Below are 18087 nucleotides of genomic sequence, written 5' to 3'. Positions count from 1 at the left end.
GAAGTCAGCAGTCATCAGCGAGCATGTGCACAGGGAAGTGGACTGAAATGGAGCTCTCTCAACCTGTCAGAGCAAGATCCCAATCAATGGTCATTGTCGTTGGACGATCATTTCCCCCGACCTTTTTTGGTGAACTGTTTCTCTAGACCTGTAGCCATTCACTCGCTGTGGCTGAGGGAGTGGGAAGGAACCCTCACTCAACTGGGCAGTCCCAATTCAGTCGCTCGTGCTCATGGAGCCCCACATTGCAAGTCTGCCTCTAATTCTCGCCATGGTTGATCTGTGTGTGTGGACATTGGGTGAGGATGAAGGTGTGACTCGGCCGCCATGGTCGGATAGCCTGCTGACATTCACTGCCTGGCCTCGGACATTAAGATTGGGGGCCTCGGTGATGTATGGGCAGTGTCGGCACCCATGGACATGTACCTCAGTATGCCTCAGTACCTTTAGGAGAGGAGCGGAGATAAACGCCCCGAGCAAAAGCAAAAGGCAAGTTAGGGGCTGAAAATAAAAGAAACAAGTAAAGAAATTGAAATAGGCAAAATGCACAAGGAGGCCCAGGTTGAAAAACGAGGAATTCGTGATAAAATCAAAAAGCAAAAGAAGCTCTTCCTTCCAATAGGTTAACGGGTGGATGTTGAAGGTCTACATGTGAAGATTAGCAGGGATTTCTCCCGATGTCCTGGTTAATATTCCTCCCTCAGCTAACACCAACAGAAACAGGCCACTCCTCTCATTTACTGTTTGTGGAATATTTGTGTGCAAATAGGCTTCTGTGTTTGCCTACATAACAACGATGACTGATTGGTGAAGTGTCTTGTGATGCCCTGAGCTACTGATAAGCTGCTCTGGAAAGGTTCTTTATGATGTAACCTGTTGCCCATCCAGTGAAGGTTGGGTTGATCGATGTACTTCTGCAAGAACGAAGTGGTTTACGAACCAGGCAGTGCGTGAGGGCATTGGGCATGGCCCTAGAGCTTCAAACGCTTCTTCAAGCCCTACCTTCTACAACCGTGTCTGCAGACCCCTATCTGACATCATCTCCCTACTCCCCAATCTCCTCTTTGAACTTGTTCAATAACTGTACCCTCATGGAAAGCTTGGGTACACGTTGCTACGTTAAACTTAGTGTGTAAGCATGAGTTGTTGTTGCAGTGTGTCAGGCAGCATTAGGTTTGTGAAGTGTTATCTCAACTACGTTTGAGAGTGGGGTGGGTGTGATTGGCAGGAATATTTGAACCACAGGAGCATAGTTCCTTTTTGTTGAATTGTTAGAGATTCCGAACCGAGGAATGTACATGGCCAGAAAAGACCATTGAGGTCCATCATTGGCCGATCCCAATGTTGTTTTGGGAAACGACATTGAGACACTTTCCCAATGTACTTGAATCTGATTAACTGCTGATTTTTCCTTCCTCATAGTTGGGTGCAGGAGTTTTTGAATGAGGAGAACAAGGGACTGGACGTGTTGGTGGAGTACTTGTCCTTTGCACAATGCGCCGTCACGTAAGTACACCGGGATCTTTACTGAGGGCTTCATTTTATTTACTGCCAAAGCACTCTCTCAGCTCAGCCATGTTGTTTTCAAAACATATTTATTCTGGAGTGTAAAATGAACGCCAGTCTCTCTCCTTGTAATGAACACAAGACTGAAACACCATCACTGTGCTAATGGGTTTCAACACGAGATCTGATTCAAAACATAAGAAGTTAGGACTAAGAAGGAATTTTGGATTGTTTTTTGGCCTCAAGAGTAGCAGAGTTTCATGAAAGAAAGAAAGATTTGGATTTATATATTGCCTTTCACGATTACCGGACGTCTCAAAGCGCTTTACAGTCAATGAAGTACTTTTGGAGTGTAGTCACTGTTGTAATGTATGGCCAGGGAAGGCCACTGAAATGGTAATAACAATTAGAAGCGACAATTAGACGAGTTTTTGAATAGAGGTGTAACTGAGCAATAATTGGAGTTGGTCTCTGAGAAGAGATGGGAAGCTTTGGGCTTGTTGGGCCAAACTACCTCATCCTGTTGATATTTATTTTAAATCATTTTCATTCTGTGTCTTGAAGGTGATGACTGTGCCACGCCTTGTTTTCAGCCCCCTCTAGTGGCAGTGACAGTAACTAGTGTGTGAGGATAGTGTGTGTCAATGTGCCCTCTGGTTTTCATCTTCAAGTCACCATCTCAGTGAGGAGGTTGAGATTGAGAAGTCACAGTGTGGGGAGTCACGGGCTTGAACCCACGTCACAGTGGAAGTGTGCCATGCACCTGTACTCTGAACCCATGGGAGGAAGAGCTTGGTGCTCATCACTGTTTCTATTAGCTTTCATTGAGATGATCCGGTTGGCTCGGAACTGAGTTGGAATTCAATGATCTGCCGGTCCATTTGAGGTGAACGCTCACTCAGTAACACTCTCATCTCTAGGTTAGAGGCTTGTAGGTGTAAACCCTACATCTGAAATCAAAGCTGACACTTGTGAGCTGCTCTCTTTGCGATGAGATGTTCCACTGAGGTCCCACCTGCCTGTGCAGACGGACATTAAAAGCCACAACAACAACAAGAAGTTTTATTTATATAGCACCTTTAATGTAGTAAAACATCCCGAGGCACTTCACAGCAGTGATATAAAAGCGCATTGGAATAGTCAAGTCTAGAGGTAACAAAGGCATGGATGAGGGTTTCAGCAGCAGAGGAGCTGAGACAGGGGCAGAGGTGGAAATAGGCGGTCTTAGTTATGCCGCAGACATGTGGCCAGAAGCTCATTTCAGGGTCAAATATGATGCTTAGGTTGTGAACAGTCTGGTTTAGCCTCAGATAGATGCTAGGGAGAGGGATGGAGTCAGTGACCAGGGAACACAGTTTGTGGCGGGGACCAAAGACAATGGCTTCGGTCTTCCCAATATTTAATTGGAGAAAATTTCTGCTCATCCAGTACTGGATGTCGAACAAGCAGTCTGACAATTTAGAGACCATGGAGGGGTCGAGAGAAGTGGTGAGGTAGAGCTGGGTGTCGTCAGCGTACATGTGGAAACTGACGCTGTGTTTTTGGATGATGTCGCCAAGGGGCTGCATATAGATGAGAAATAGGAGGGAGCCAAGGACAGATCCTTGGGGGACACCAGAGGTAACGATGCGGGAGTCGGAAGACAGTCGGGGTTGTACTCTGGATGAATGAGATCAACGAGCCACCTGAACCTGTCTTGTGATCTGAACATTCAAATGGTTGATGGTTTTCTTGAGCTTGTGTTTAGAAGTGATACCCCCGAAGCCATGTGTCCATTGGTTGGGCACTTCTCGAGAAAGGTCCCAGCTGAAATGTTAACCCACTTTCTCTTTCAGTTGCCTAGTGACCTGCTGCGTAGTTCCGCAACTTGCTTTAAATTTCGTACTAACGTACCAGCCTCGTGGGGGTGGAAAGTCAGTGGCAATTTAAATCCAGTGGTTTACTGCAGCTTGCTAACCAGTTTATTCCATCGACCCCATCAGATTACCTTCCATTGGGGTGATTGCCATCTCTCGGGTTTAGGACAGGGCTGCTCAGGCTCAGGTTATGCAGCAGTGTAATCTTACCGACACCATTTAGATTCTGAGGGTTGGATTTCCGGCTCGTTGCCGCCCCTGTATTACACCCGCTCCAACCTGGGTTATTCCAGAGGTGTCCACGAAGGCAAATTTTATTTTTGCTAGGAGCGGGTAACCTGGTGAACAGTAATGGACACCAGGCTCTCATGGTCAAATCACATGATTTGAACTGAAGAGCTATTGTATGAATTGAACTCCACGGATAATAGGTTTGATTCATGGCCCATTGCGGTCGTGTAGAACCCCTTGTATATATTATGCAGCGAGTTACACAGGCTTTGTATTGTAGCCCCAATTTTGCACTTCCAGCAAACTCTGCACTTGGCCATGGCCGACTGCCAAGGCAAAGCCAGCTGACAGCACATTGAGCTGATGTGCACAATTCTGCAGGGTCAGGTCATTTGAATAATTAATATAACTTCCCGCACAGCGTTGACCTTCTGCTGACAGTTAACCAAATAATTCCTGTTAGAAAATGCATCAAGCAGCTGAATCTTAAAGGGATAGGTACACTTAAAGGTTAATGGCTGCATAAGAACATAAAAAATAGGAGCAGGAGTAGGCCACCTGGCTCCTCGAGCCTGTTCCGCCATTCAATAAGATCATGGCTGATCTGATCTTGGGCTCAGCTCCCCATAACCCTTTATTCCCTTATTGCTCAAAAATCTGTCTCTGTCCGTCTTAAATATATTCAATGACCAAGCCTCCACAGCTCTCTGGGGCAGAGAATTCCACAGATTTACAACCCTCTGAGAGAAGAAATTCCTCCTCATCTCAGTTTTAAATGGGTGGCCCCTTATTCTAAGACTATGTCCCCTAGTTTTAGTTTCCCCTATGAGTGGAAATATCCTCTCTTCATCGACCTTGCTTCGATAAGATCACCTCTCATTCTTCTAAAATTTTCTAAATAGTTGTGAAATATTTGTCAACCTTTCCCAAGAGAAACAAGTGCCAGGCAAAAATGAAGAAGGGTTCCCCTGTTTTGACAGTTCAAATGATAGGAGTACACCTTTGTGCAATGGTAACCTTCAAATCTGTGTGAAGAGCTGATTAGCTTGGGATACGAGCAGCAGAGTTTTGGATGAGCTCAAGTTCACAGAGGGTGGACAATGGGAGGCCAGCCAGGAGAGCACTGGAATGGTTGAGTCTGGAGGTAACAAATATTGAATGAGGGTTTCAGCAGCTGGTGGCCTGAGGCGAAGGCCAGAGATGAGTGATTTTGCGGAAGTGGGATGTAAGTGGCCTTTGATAGAGAGGACATGGAGCCGGAAGCTCAGCTCAGGGTCAAATATGACATGAGGTTGCGAACACTCTGATTTAGACTGAAACAGTGGCCAGGAAGGAGGCTGGAATTGTTGGCGAGGGAATGGAGTTTGTGGCGGGGGCCGCAGGCAATGGCTTCAGTCTTCCCCAGTGTTTAATCGGAGAAAATTGCCACTCATCCAATACTGGATGTTGGACAGGCAGACGGACAACACAGAGGCAGTGGATGGGTCGATAGAGGGGGTGGTCAGGTCGAGCTGGGTGAAGTCAGCTCAATATTAGAGGCAAGCCCAGTTAGTAAGAACTAAATATATAAAACGCTTCTTCCAGGAGCAGTGAACTCTGTAGGCCCATTGGAGATGGTCACGATCATCAATTGTTCATGTGGATTATCCTTGTGGAAGGATCTCCCTGCATTAGGGTACAAAGGAGAGCAGAACCCACTAGAACTGGTCACCTCATTACCCTCTTTAACCTGGCCACATTTGCACCCTGTGATGTGCTACGTGATGCAATGAGTACACCTTTGTGCAATGGTAACCTTCAAGTCTGTGTGAAGAGCTGATTAGCTTGGGATCCGGATTTTTCCGGATTTCGGGACAAAGTACTAATGGTGGTGTGGGTCAGGTCAGGTCGGGCAGGGTCGAGGGTCATTCGACAAGGCTTGGAACGATTGCATGCCATTATAAACATAGCGGCGAAACCGATAATTAGTCCGGTCCTCCAATTTTTGGACAATAATTCCGGATTTTATTTTACTGATTATCAAATGGGATTTTCTCAAAAATGTGCGGTTTCCAGAACAGTTCCGATTTTCGGACAGCCGGATTTGAGACGTTGTACCTGTATTGCATATCCTCTTTAACTCTAATCCACCATGGTATAATTAGTCAGCTCCCAAACCTTCAACAGTTCTGTTTGAAATGCACTTTTTTAAAGTTGTTCATTCAGAAACTTGCCGGAGTCTTTGTTGAATTACACAGTTTAGTAGAAACCTCAGCACAGAAAAATTAATATGTAGCTGCATCACCTTCCTTGTGCTGAATATAGCCCTATTTTTTCAAATCTCCTGTGACATCTATGTATTCTCTTTTATTTCAGCCTTTGGAATCTACATTGCAACTTTTTCTTGAATCCAATATTATCTCTATAATGAAGTGTGCAAATCTGCACTTGGTCCTCCAGATGTGGCCGAGTCAGTGTTTGTACAGATTCATCAGCATCTCCTTGCTTTTGTATTCTGTGCCATGTTATATAAATAGCCAGAATCTCATGTGCCTTTTCCGTGGCTCTTTGCTTTGCAGAACTGCTTGTAACTGTATCCTGTCTGTACCTGCACTCCACTCACAAGGTTATTGGTTAGCTTATATTTATGTTCTCCGCTCTGCTCTCTGCACATCTTATCTTCACACAATGATACAGCATTTGTTTGTGAGGCTGGGCAATTCGTGTCGGCAGTCATCGGGGGCAGTAACGATGCCCGATTTTCCTCCACATCGCTCGCCCAGTGGCACTGAGGCTAACTTTTTACTGCTGTAGCCACCCAGCTGAGATCAATAACTCAGCACAGACTAGAACTGATCTTGATCTGTATTAGACAGTGTGACAGTAAGTGGAACACTTACATACTGAGGCTAGTCGTTATGTGGCAATATGATGTTTTGGGGCCCAGAAGAGCCAAGGGCCCAGGGGCAGCACGGACCAGCCCACACTGCGATATGTGTGCGCACTAGGTCCGTGCAGCAGAGCAGGTCTCCAGTCGTCCTGGTTAACCCTTGCCCTGGATAAAGGCCTAGCTCTGTCAAGCCCGTGTGGTGGCTGATGTGCAACGGTCACCACATGTTAAAAAAATCCACGCACAGGCATCTTCCACCTCTTCAATTGGAGTTCAGGACTGGAACATCAGGTCCTTCACTGAAACATCTGTGAACTCATGTGGAATCAAGTCATCCTCGTTCGAGGGACAGCCTATGTGACATTATTTTAGTGCCATGCAGTGCTTATGAGGCACACCATTTTATTTAAATTTCAGACATTTTCTTTCCCCTCTAATTTTCTCTCCCTCTATTCCGGAAGCTGCGGACTCGTGCTGGGCTGCAGCTCCACTAGCTTCACATTCTGTTCTTCATTCTGTTCACCCATCATCGTCATCATCATAGGCAGTCCCTCGGAATCGAGGAAGGCTTGCTTCCACTCGTAGCATGAGTTCTTAGGTGGCTGTACGTCCAATACAAGAACCATAGTCTCTGTCACAGGTGGGACAGATAGTCGTTGAGGGAAAGGGTGGGCAGGGGGCCTGGTTTTCCGCACGCTCCTTCCACTGACTGCGCTTGATTTCTGCATGCTCTCGGCGACAATACTTGAGGAGCTCAACGCCCTCCCGAATGCACTTCCTCCATTAGGGTGGTCTATGGCCAAGGACTCCCAGGTGTCAGTGGGGATGTCACACTTTACCAGAGAGGCTTTGAGGGTGTCCTTGTAACGTTTCCTCTGCACGCTTTTGGCTCGCTTGCCGTGGACCAGTTCCGAGTAGAGCGCTTGCTTTGCCAGTCCCGTGTCTGGTATCATCCCTGTGCTCGCTGAGCACAGGGGTGATTCCCTCTTGAGCATCCCTGATTTTAATTGCTCAACCATCGGTGGACGTGCCTTCAGCTGCCTGGGCCCCAAGCTTTGGAACTCCCTCCCTAAACCTCTCCGCCTCTCTACCTCTCTTTCCTCCTTTAAGATGCTCCTTAAAATCTACCTCTTTAACCAAGCTTTTGCACATCTGCCGTAATTTCTTCTCAGGTGGCTTGGTGTCAAATTTATCTGTTTTGTCTAATAAAACTGCTGTGAAGTACCTTGGGACGTTTTACTATGTTAAAGGTGCTATATAAATATAATTTATTGTCATGCGCAGGGCTGACTAATGAGTGTCGAGAAGATGTCAGCCTGATTCTGTGTCCGCCCAATCTCTATACGCACTTTCCTGGATACAATCACAAACGGGACTTTAGATGAATCCCCTTAGCCAAGGCTTCTGAAGCCACTTATAGCATCCTCAACCTCAGTGCCTCTGAGGTCCACCAGCTCAGCACGGAACAATTACCAAACCTGGGACACTAAGGGAATCGAGGAAGAAGGGGATAGAGAGGGAAAGTGGAGTAGGTAGAAGATCAGCCATGATCTTATTGGATGGTGGAGCAGGCTCGAGGGGCCGAATGGCCTACTCCTGCTCCTATTTTTTATGTTCTTATCACCCTTGCCAGTTTGGTTCAGCTGCAGATTGTGAGGTGCAACCAAATGATTCGAGTAGTTCCCGCCAAGGCATCTTGTTCACTTGAAGTTGTGGGAAAGTGCTGCATTATCCAAGGACCTCAAAAATTCATATATATAAAAAATTCATATATATATATATATATAAAACCACAGCACCAAAAAACATAAGGTTATTTACACTTTCACAAAGAGACAAAATCTAATAGGATAGAAATGACTGCCGGTGATGTTGCTGTATGAACAATTAACATGCTTATACTGAGTTAAGTCCTATTTGTAAATGGATTAGCATCTCTTCTTGAATAGAGAGGAGAGAAATTTGGACTGAGGTCCATTAAGTGTTCAAAAGATAACGTTGTCGACAGTAACTCTGACCCTTGTGTGTCTGAGTGACATCTGTCGTGTGCTGCACAAGTGAGGGAGTCATCGCAGTGGACTATTCATATCGGAGGGCCGCAGCAGTTTATTTTAGAGACTCGAAGCGTGCCCTGGCTTGCCAAGAGCTCTGTGACCGTTCATTGTTACTTTCACTGCAGCTGAGTGTCTAACACACAGCGAGCAAGCATTAAGATTATATGCTGAATAATTTATCTATTGGCAAAAAATAATGAGGAATATCAATGCACGATGCCTGGTACTTTTATTACCCTTCAACGACACTGCGGCACTTCAGTAAGCCCGCTCGACACCTCCACCACAGAGCAGTAAGAAAACAAATTTAAAATAGTGTTGGTGTATTTTGTGCATAATAACACAGACTGGCAATGAGCTGAAGGCACTAAAACAATCTCTGGCTTCTGCTGCCGTTCAAAAACCAATTGGACTTCACTCTCCTGGTTCCTGGCTGTTTTATGGGCCTTATTACGAGTGGTGCTGGTTTACAGTGCTCTACAACTCTGCTGTCCTCGGTTGTGTCAGGTGGAAGAACATTGCTGCATTCAACTCCAGATTCTGAACATCTTATTGCTCACATTTTGCATTTAAAAACAATTGTACAAAAAGATCAGCATTCCAGCATACAATGTATTCGAGGGAGAGCATCTCCTGTATTGCTAGATATGTACTGCGGAGAGAGTCTACTTCATTAATGTGGAACAATGTGTCTCTATTCCATGTAAAATAGTGCATTACTGAAATAGATTATTATTATAGAACAAGTGCTATAGAGAGGGTATCTATCATTAAAAGCAGAATAGATGTGCATAAATTAAGCTGCATCAATGGTTGGTAAGGGCAGCGTGGTCTGTGGTGAATTAGTTCAGATTAGATGATGTTTGCCACTCAGTTGGCCTCAGTTTGCTGGGCTTGAAATCAGCCAGTTTTCCTGCTCTTTGGTCCCACTTGATGTCAAGTGTGTATACAGGGATATTGGATGAAAGTAGGATTGGGCGATACTCTGCAGTCTACCTCCCCACCCCAGTCACTGGCACATAAATAGTTTGCGCCGAGCTGGTGAGTTCTGCGAGGACGAGGGAGGGGTGAGCTCGAGCCGACCGTGGCCCGCACTATCAATGTACTGCCTGCTGTCCATAATAAGAACGTTTGTTTGGCCTAGCCCGGTCTATCTACAGGGCTCAACTTGGTGAACGATGTACTGACATTTCAACACCCAAACCCCGTCTTGTTTTTCAGATCTTTTAAAGAAACTGCATGGAATTTTGTGAGGAGTTTGAGTTATGTTGAAAGGTACTATCATCTATCGTTCATTCTACCAGCAGTAGTGTTTGGCCCAGGCGAGGGCTCTCAAAATACTAACTCTTTCAATATTCAGTTCTCTGCCCAGGACTTCTGTACTAACTCCACTTGTTAAAAATTAAATTGTGCTTTTAAAAAATTGTAGTTGATAAATATGTTTGAAATGAGATCCATTTGTAACCATTTCTAACTTAGCAGATTTGCAAAGTGAAATAAAATTCATTGCTTTAGTTTCTGTGAAGTAGAGAATATCAGATGTATTTTCATCCAATCACTATTGTGAACAAAAACGTCGGTGTCTATCTCAGGCGAGGAAGCTGAAATTGTACCCTTTTGCTCACCGTTGTGATGGGAGTCATGTATACCCAGACACGAGCTAGATGTGCTGAAAGAGTTACTATTTGGCCAGTTTATTTCTTGGAGCAGCCTTGTGCCTTTAGCTCCAGGAGAACTGGAATGCTGGACGGAGGACGATGGTGAAGAGGTGACTGTTTGATGAGCTAACCAAAGGGCTGTCTTGTTTTGTTTTCTTCTTCCCGTGTCTCAGGCATGACATGGAGAGCACCGATAATGGGGGCATTGCTTCCGAGAAGAGCAAGCCCTTGGATCGCTCCGTGGAGGATCTCAGCCGAGGCAATGCTTCCCCTACCCATGGGTCTTCCAGGATTGGTGGCCGTCATCTCACTGTCAGGTGAGGAGGGGGACGAGGGGTTTCAGCTTCAAGGGGATCAGCGGTCAGGGAGGGACCATTGGATTTTCTCGTTCTATTAGCATGTTAAGGTGGTTTAAAACCAAGGAACTCAATTGTGCACCTATCGAGTTCCTTTATTGTCAAATGCACTGCATCAGGCAAATTTACATAAGAAATAGGAACAGGAGTAGGTCATTTGGTCCCTTGAGCCTGCTCCGCCATTCAATAAGATCATGGCTGATCTGATCATGGGCTCAGCTCCACTTCCCTGCCCGCTCCGCATAACCCTTTATTCCCTTATTGCTCAAAAATCTGTCTATCGCCGCCTTAAATATGTTCAATGACCCAGCCTCCACAGCTCTCTGGGGCAGAGTATTCCATAGATTTACAACCCTCTGAGAGAAGAAATTTCTCCTCATCTCAGTTTTAAATGGACAGCTCCTTATTCTGAGACCATGTCCCCTAGTTTTAGTTTCCCCTACGAGTGGAAATATCCTCTCTGCATCCACCTTGTCGAGCCCCCTCATTATCTTATAAGTTTCAATAAGATCACCTCTCATTCTTCTGAACTCCAATGTGTACAGGCCCAACCTACTCGATCTATCCTCATAAGTCAACCCCCTCATCTCTGGAATCAACCCAGTGAACCTTCTCTGAACAGCTTCCAATGCAAGTATATCCTTCCTTAAATACGGAGACCAAAATTGCACGCAGTACTCGAGGTGTGGCCTCATCAATACCCTGTACAGTTGTAGCAGAACTTCTCTGCTTTTATACTCTATCCCTCTTGCAATAAAGGCCAACATTCCATTTGTCTTCCTGATTACCTGCTGTACCTGCAAACTAACCTGTTTTATGCACAACGACCACCAGGTCTCTCTGTACTGCAACACTTTGCAATTTTTCTTCATTTAAATTATAATTTGCTTTTCTATTATTTCTGCCAAAGTGGATAACCTCACATTTTTGCACATTGTACTCTATCTGCCAGATTTTTACCCACTCACTTAGCCCTGTCTATATCCCTTTGCAGATTTTTTGTGTCCTCCTCACAATTTGCTTTTCCACCCATCTTTGTATCATCAGCAAACTTGGCTACATTGGCCTCGGTCCCTTCATCCAAGCCAGTAATATAGATTGAATTTATTCTTCTGCTATTTATTCCGCAAACTGGGCTGGTACCTTGGGTTTTACACGTGTAGCTCGCGACAGTTAAGGCTTCGAGTCTAGAGCACTTTACCGTGTGATCGGCCCTCATGTGCCAAGTCCAAAACTGTAGGCAGAACAGGGCCAAGGTGGGTGGTGTGGGTGAAATTATGGCACGAGTTCCCAATTGATGAGGGGTGTGGTGGTGGGGGGAGGGGGGGATCGTTTCCACCTTTACCGCTGAGGCAATAGATCGGCGACGCGGCTCGTCCATGCATTGTGGCACGGATGTGTAAAATTACCACTCGACTGTCGACATCGAGCACTCCAGTATCTGCGGGGTTAAAGCTACCCGCCCGCTCTGGCCCAATAATCATCGTTTAAAGCCAACCCAATTTTTGAGGAGCGTCCCATGTTGCACCAAAGTGACATTTTTCCACATGGACCCACATCAGCGTACAGCCCTCTGTGTTGCGCCTGAGTGAGACGGCCATTTTAGCAGCAGGTTAAGGGCAGCTTTGTGCTAAAGACACACAACATTTAGGAACTTGTTTGAGACTGGCCAACCTCATTCCAAGTAGGACCTTTACAGAAAGCAGAGCGAGGAGGGGGGAGAGAGATCTCCATCCCATTATTCTGGGTTGGAGTTGGGTCCGGGAGGTGCCAGGACAGTGTGGTGACTCACCACACCTTCCAGTCTCCAAAATCAGTATAACATGGCAGATATCACCAGCCACTCCTATGGAGAGGCTGGTCATTTTTTGAGCCGTGCCTACAAAATATCAGAACCTGCCTCATCTGTTTGTGCCCCTCAGTGGATATTCTTGTTCAAAACCTTTCTGTATCAAGGGCTAAAGATCGGGGCTGTTTATGCAAAGTCTTTTGAGGGATGGGGGGTAAAGAGAAGACCATTTATACTCTGTGTGGGTCCTTTTGACTTTGTAAAACAGTGTGAAATGGGCAATACTGAATTGGAAACCCATTTTACGTCACTCCTGATTTTAATTTTCATTGACTTTAATAGCGCTAAACTCCAAGAGAGATATATGAGCTGCCGATTCCCTATCACCCGTTTTACACCATCACACAGAGTTATAATTTCCCCAAATATTAAAACACCTTGGTCCTGAATTTCGAGAGGAGTATCCTGAAGTTCTGTCGTGACTTCAACCGTTCATGCCGTTTCCCCAGGAGTTCTGCTGACGTTCTGGCAGGGGATAGGTGCAATGCCCGCACAAATTCGGGGCCCTTTCACTTTATGTGTGCGTTTAAAAAAAAAAAAGGAAAGCACAGCAATGGGATTGATGCCGGAACATAACACATCACATCCGCTGATACAAAGAGGTGCACTGTAGACTTCGGAGATTGGGACAAAATGGGGGGCCTTCATCCAAAGAGCACATAGTTAGAATTGGCATCGCCATTGCTGAAAGGGAAACTTCGATCACAGATGCAGATATGTTGTCTTGTGCTTCCTTTAGTGCTGTAGTCAGCATGTCGCTGTGCACCTCTCAGTCACTTCAATCATTATCTGCTCGGTGCAGTGGCAGTACTCCACCTCTGCTTGACTGCACAATGAGAGACCAAAAGTGAATGACGCAGATACGTCCAATGTGTAACTAAACAACAGCCATTAAAATGAATGGGCTCTCTATCTCTAAAAAGGCTTGTGTTGAAATTGTGAATAAAAGTATATGAAGCAATCAAATGAATAGAACGGATTTATTTATCTATAGAACTTTGTTGGCCTTCATGAGTTATTTGGATGTAGAGGCTTCGAATATGACTGACACCTAAATGTGGTGAAGTGCTGCCTGGCCACTCCTTATATGATTGGGTGCAGAGACAAGAGGCCTGTAGCATGCCCGAGCCTCCCAGTGTAGGCCCAAGTGCAAAGCAGGCTGGGCATTTGCATTCGATTCCTGACTGTCATTCAAATTGGACGGCTGCCCCATAATGCATCTAAACTGGAGATGCCCCACTCTATACATAAAAATACATAAGAACATAAGAAATAGGAGCAGGAGTAGGCCATACAGCCCCTCGAGCCTGCTCTGCCATTTATGGACTCAGGTCCACTTCCCTGCCCGCTCCCTATAACCCCTTATTCCCTTATCGGTTAAGAAACTGTCCATCTCTGTCTTAAATTTATTCAATGACTCAGCTTCCACAGCTCTCTGATGTGGCGAATTCTGCAGATTTACAACCTTCTGAGAGAAGAAATTCCTCCTCATCTCAGTTTTAAATGGGCGGCCCCTTAGCCCTAGTTCTAGTCTCCCCTATCAGTGGAAACATCCTCTCTGCATCCACCTTGTCAAGCCCCCTCATAATCTTATACATTTGCAGTTAAATCCTGCCTGGCTGCTCACCGCCTGCCCTGTAGTCCTCCCAAGCCACAAAATGGCTTGGCACACAATGGGGCAATTGGCAGCTCTTTACTGCCTGCTGGCACCTGACATTCCGGCCCTCCCATTCCCACATGACGTGAGGCACCCCGAGTGCCAGAGAAGGATGCAAATGATCGGACACTGCATTGGGTGATGAGGTTATCCCAGTTGTGCAGAGGTTCTCCTGATTGGTGGTCTTATTATCATCATCATAGGCAGTCCCTCGAATTGTGGATTACTTGCTGCCACGCCAAAAAGTTCACAGATGTTTCAATGAAGGACCTAATATTCCAGATCCCGATTGACATCGTGAAGGGTGGAAGATGCCTGAGCGTGAATTTTTTTAACGTGTGGTGGCCGTTGCACACCAGCCACCACAAGGGCTTGACAGAGCTAGGCCTTGGTCCAGTGGCAAGGATTAACCAAGACGACTGGAGACCAGCTCTGCTGCACGGACTTAGTGCGCACACATATCGTGGTGTGGGCTGGCCCGTGCTGCCCCTGGGCCCTCGCCTCTTCTGGGCCCCGAACTCACGCCTCTCCTGGGCCTCGGTCACTTCCCTCTACGGACTTCTGCTGCTCCTTTGCCCCTTGTGCTGTGCCCGCCCGCACTGCAATCAGCAACCTGGTTTCGCAGCCGTCGCCCTCCTCAGCAGCACGCGCTGCTCCCTGCAGTGGTATGCCACCGCACGCTGCTCCCTCCAATGGGCCCGGCCTGCTGATGGTCTTGCAGGCCGGGACCGCGCCGATCTCCAGCATCTTCTTACCAGCATTATAATGTCAAGTGGAGGCCCCACTACAGCAAGGAGCCCCAGCAGAAACATTCGAAGCAACAGGGGGGGGAAATTTAATCTCCGGACGCAAGCTCAGGGAAACAAATTATTCCACAAAAAAAAGTCATTCCGTGAGGTGGGCTTACGGGAGGCAAACTAAGGTGCTGGTATCTCGTTCACTGAAAGTGTTTGTGCAGTTAAGCAATAGCAGCTGTGTAACTGATGTGTGAATATTAACCTCTTTCTTTGTTGTTTTCATGCTTCTTGGGGATGTGTCTTCTCTCGGTGGGTACATGGAGACAAATCCAAAGCTTACCAGAGAGCAGCGTGGCTTTTAATCCTTTGACCCATGTAGGTTCCCTCTGAGCGATTGACTTGTGCTAAGAGCCTCCCTATGTGATGCACTGCTCACCCATCGAGCTCTCCTGTTCAGTCCATGTGTGATACATTGTTCAGTCCGCACAGACGTGCTGCATGACGTACTGTTCAGTTCCATTGACCACCCCCTGTGTAACTCTGCTTGTACTGTTTTACACACCTCCCTGGATAAGAATGGTAAACGAATGCTGAACGGTGCACTTGTGGCAGTGTTGAGTCGATATATATATATATATACATATATATATATGTCTGCGTGTCCTCACTCCACAGTTGAGTAACTGATCCTTGATCCCACAAATGTCACCATTTGCCTTTGTCTCGGGGAATGATTAGCTCACTGTACCAGATAGCTGCCTCTTGTCCTCAAATGCCTTCACTCGTGATTTGCTCAGGCCACGCCCCCTTAGGCTGCTGGCCAATCACCTGCTTTGCAGACGGTCCATGTGCAGCACAGACCCAGGCTGGCCCGAGCCCAGTTACCAACACTACTGCTTCATGGCTCTGTGATCCATTTTAATTCTTTACCTCTTCTTGCCAGCTCGCCCTTAGGATTCCACCAGAGAGTTATAAAGGTCTCCAGTGTGGGTGAGCAATGAATGTATCATTGAAAGCATCAGGAGAAACTCTGCTGCTGCTGCTCACTTCGGCCGAACCATTCAATGTGCCACAAGGTTCCCGGCGGCCATTTTACCTGCCCATTGCCATGGTGCAGAGGTCGTACAGATTGCCCAGATGCTATAATATACTATTACATTTTCATTTTGTTGAACTTCTGTTTGCCAATGAGTGGTAACAATTAGAATACAAAGAAAAATTTAGCCTGAATTCACTGTCAAGGGCACATACAGAGCGGACATTTATTACGCTAAGGGATGGTTTGGTATCAAAAATCCATTCCCATTTTAGGACTCTTTCTCTTTGTCCCTGCCCCACCCACTCAAGTGGAAACATCTTCTCTCTGTCTACTGTATCAAACCCCGTAATCATTTTTTAAAGCGCTATTAGGTCTTTGCTGTACCACTGTATCACATGCTTTGATTGGTTACTGAGACACCAGCCATGAGTCTGATGCAGATTCTCCAGTGTACTCCTTGCTGTTACCAATCATCCATTAAAAGCATTCGCTGACACGCGCCCGGTTTACCGTAGCGTGTTGATTGTAACCTCTGCTCACTGCGTCTGTCTCAGGCACACCATGCACAGTAGAAAAGCACTGCGGAACTCCCGGATTGTGAGCCAGAAGGACGATGTCCACGTCTGTATAATGTGCCTGCGGGCCATCATGAACTACCAGGTAAGAGAAAGCCTCTTGGTCTCTAGGTCCTGGGTGTGGGTATTGAATGGAACTCCTGTTTTGTTGTATAATCTGTACGTTCTTGTCCCATTCTCACGAACTCCCATGCTGTGCTTGTGATTGTCTTCAATGTTGTTAATCCCCTGAGCACTATTCTTTGAGTAGTGAAGACTTTGGGGCTGAAATTCAGGGCCACCAGAAAACTGACGGTCTTTTGGGGACGTTTTTCCGCCGGGAGCGTTGAGGCGGTTTCTCGATCGGTTTTCGGCACTTAGTCATTTTTTTAACGTTGGACCGGAAGTCGGTCGTAGTGTGACCGGAAGTGAGGCGGTAAGTGCTGGTGAGGGGTGGAAGTTGGGGCAGGATTGAGACTTGCCGCTATCACTCAGTGGCGGAGCGGTGGTGATGTCACAGCGCATGTGTGTCACCACGCTCTCTGCCCTCCGTTAAAAGGGGAGAGAATCCGGCTTTGTTTATCTTTGGCCACTGGGTCACCAGGGAGGGTTTCGGCCGGGCCAGCGGCCTGGCACCCAAGAGGGGGTGTCAGACTGCCTGTTGGCGGCCCGGCCAAACCTGGAGACAATATTACAACACGACGGCCATGGGCCCTCTCCTTGAAGGGCCGCCGCACTGCCGGGCCACACACAGTGAGGAGAAGGTGCATCGACTTTTTCCCCTAAATATGGGTTGATTTTTTTTCCCTAACTATGGGTCGGAGTATTCTGCAGATGCGGGAGAATGGCGTTGCGCGCTTTGATGACCCGCTTGCGGCGGTCGGCAGCAGCGGGGCGGAAGTGGAGACAGGCCGAAAAATCCCCGAGCTGAATTTGGGTCGGGGCGGCGACCACTCGATTCTTCCGCATGGCCTCCGTAAAACGTCGGTAACGGGCCTTATCTGGACCCTGAATTTCGGTCCCTTTATCTTTGCTTTCTAATGAAAATATGATTTTAGAACCTTGCCCCTGTGCTTTAGTGAATAAGGACGCTGCGCGCTGTGGTCCTTAGCTCTACATGGAAGGTCCCTGTTCAGTCCCTGATCTTACCTAGTGATGGTACCCTTGGCTTCAAACCTGATTCTGACAGTGAGTTGGGAGATCTCTGAATCTTAAAGCATAAAATCATGAAAGAAGTTGTGTTTATCAAGAGCTTTATCACATCTTGTAGAAACGTGCCAGAGTGTTCATGTGCAATCAGTTATTCACCGGTGTAGTCACTGTTGTTCTGTTGGGGAACATGGCAGCCATTTTGCACAACGCAAAATCATACAAAGCACAACAAGTTGAGTGACTCGTTGATCTTTTCTCAGCGATGGTTGAGCGAGGGAGGCTGGCCAGGTTGTCCGGACAACTAATGCCACGGGACCTTTAACTTCCACTTGACCCGCCAGACGCAACCTCGGTTTAATATTGCATGTGGAACGCACCATCTCCAACAATGCAGCACTCCTGGAATACTGCACGGGAATTTAACCTAGATTACTGGCTAACATTGAGTCACACAGCTGGGAGAATGAAAGTAACTGAGCGTAGTATTTTCATTACACCTGTAGAAGGCTAGTTGGCGTCTGAGCTTGCGTTTCAGCTCCGTCACAGTTAGACGTAAGATTTAGTATCCC

The 18087-nt window shown here is 46.7% G+C and overlaps 1 protein-coding gene across 1 annotated transcript in view; it reads left to right on the top strand.

The window, feature by feature from the left end:
• LOC139233974 (formin-like protein 1) overlaps positions 1–18087 on the top strand; it is a 279898-nt gene that overhangs the window by 157095 nt on the left and 104716 nt on the right. Inside the window, exons 5-8 of the mRNA XM_070864712.1 lie at positions 1423–1506; positions 9738–9791; positions 10348–10491; positions 16367–16472. Coding sequence (XP_070720813.1) covers positions 1423–1506; positions 9738–9791; positions 10348–10491; positions 16367–16472 — 388 coding nt within the window. The remainder of the gene's footprint in view (positions 1–1422; positions 1507–9737; positions 9792–10347; positions 10492–16366; positions 16473–18087) is intronic.

This window comes from Pristiophorus japonicus, chromosome 21 (genome assembly GCF_044704955.1).
Source record: "Pristiophorus japonicus isolate sPriJap1 chromosome 21, sPriJap1.hap1, whole genome shotgun sequence".
Taxonomy (NCBI): Eukaryota; Metazoa; Chordata; class Chondrichthyes; family Pristiophoridae; genus Pristiophorus; species Pristiophorus japonicus.
This window is presented reverse-complemented; position numbering and strand designations above follow the sequence as displayed.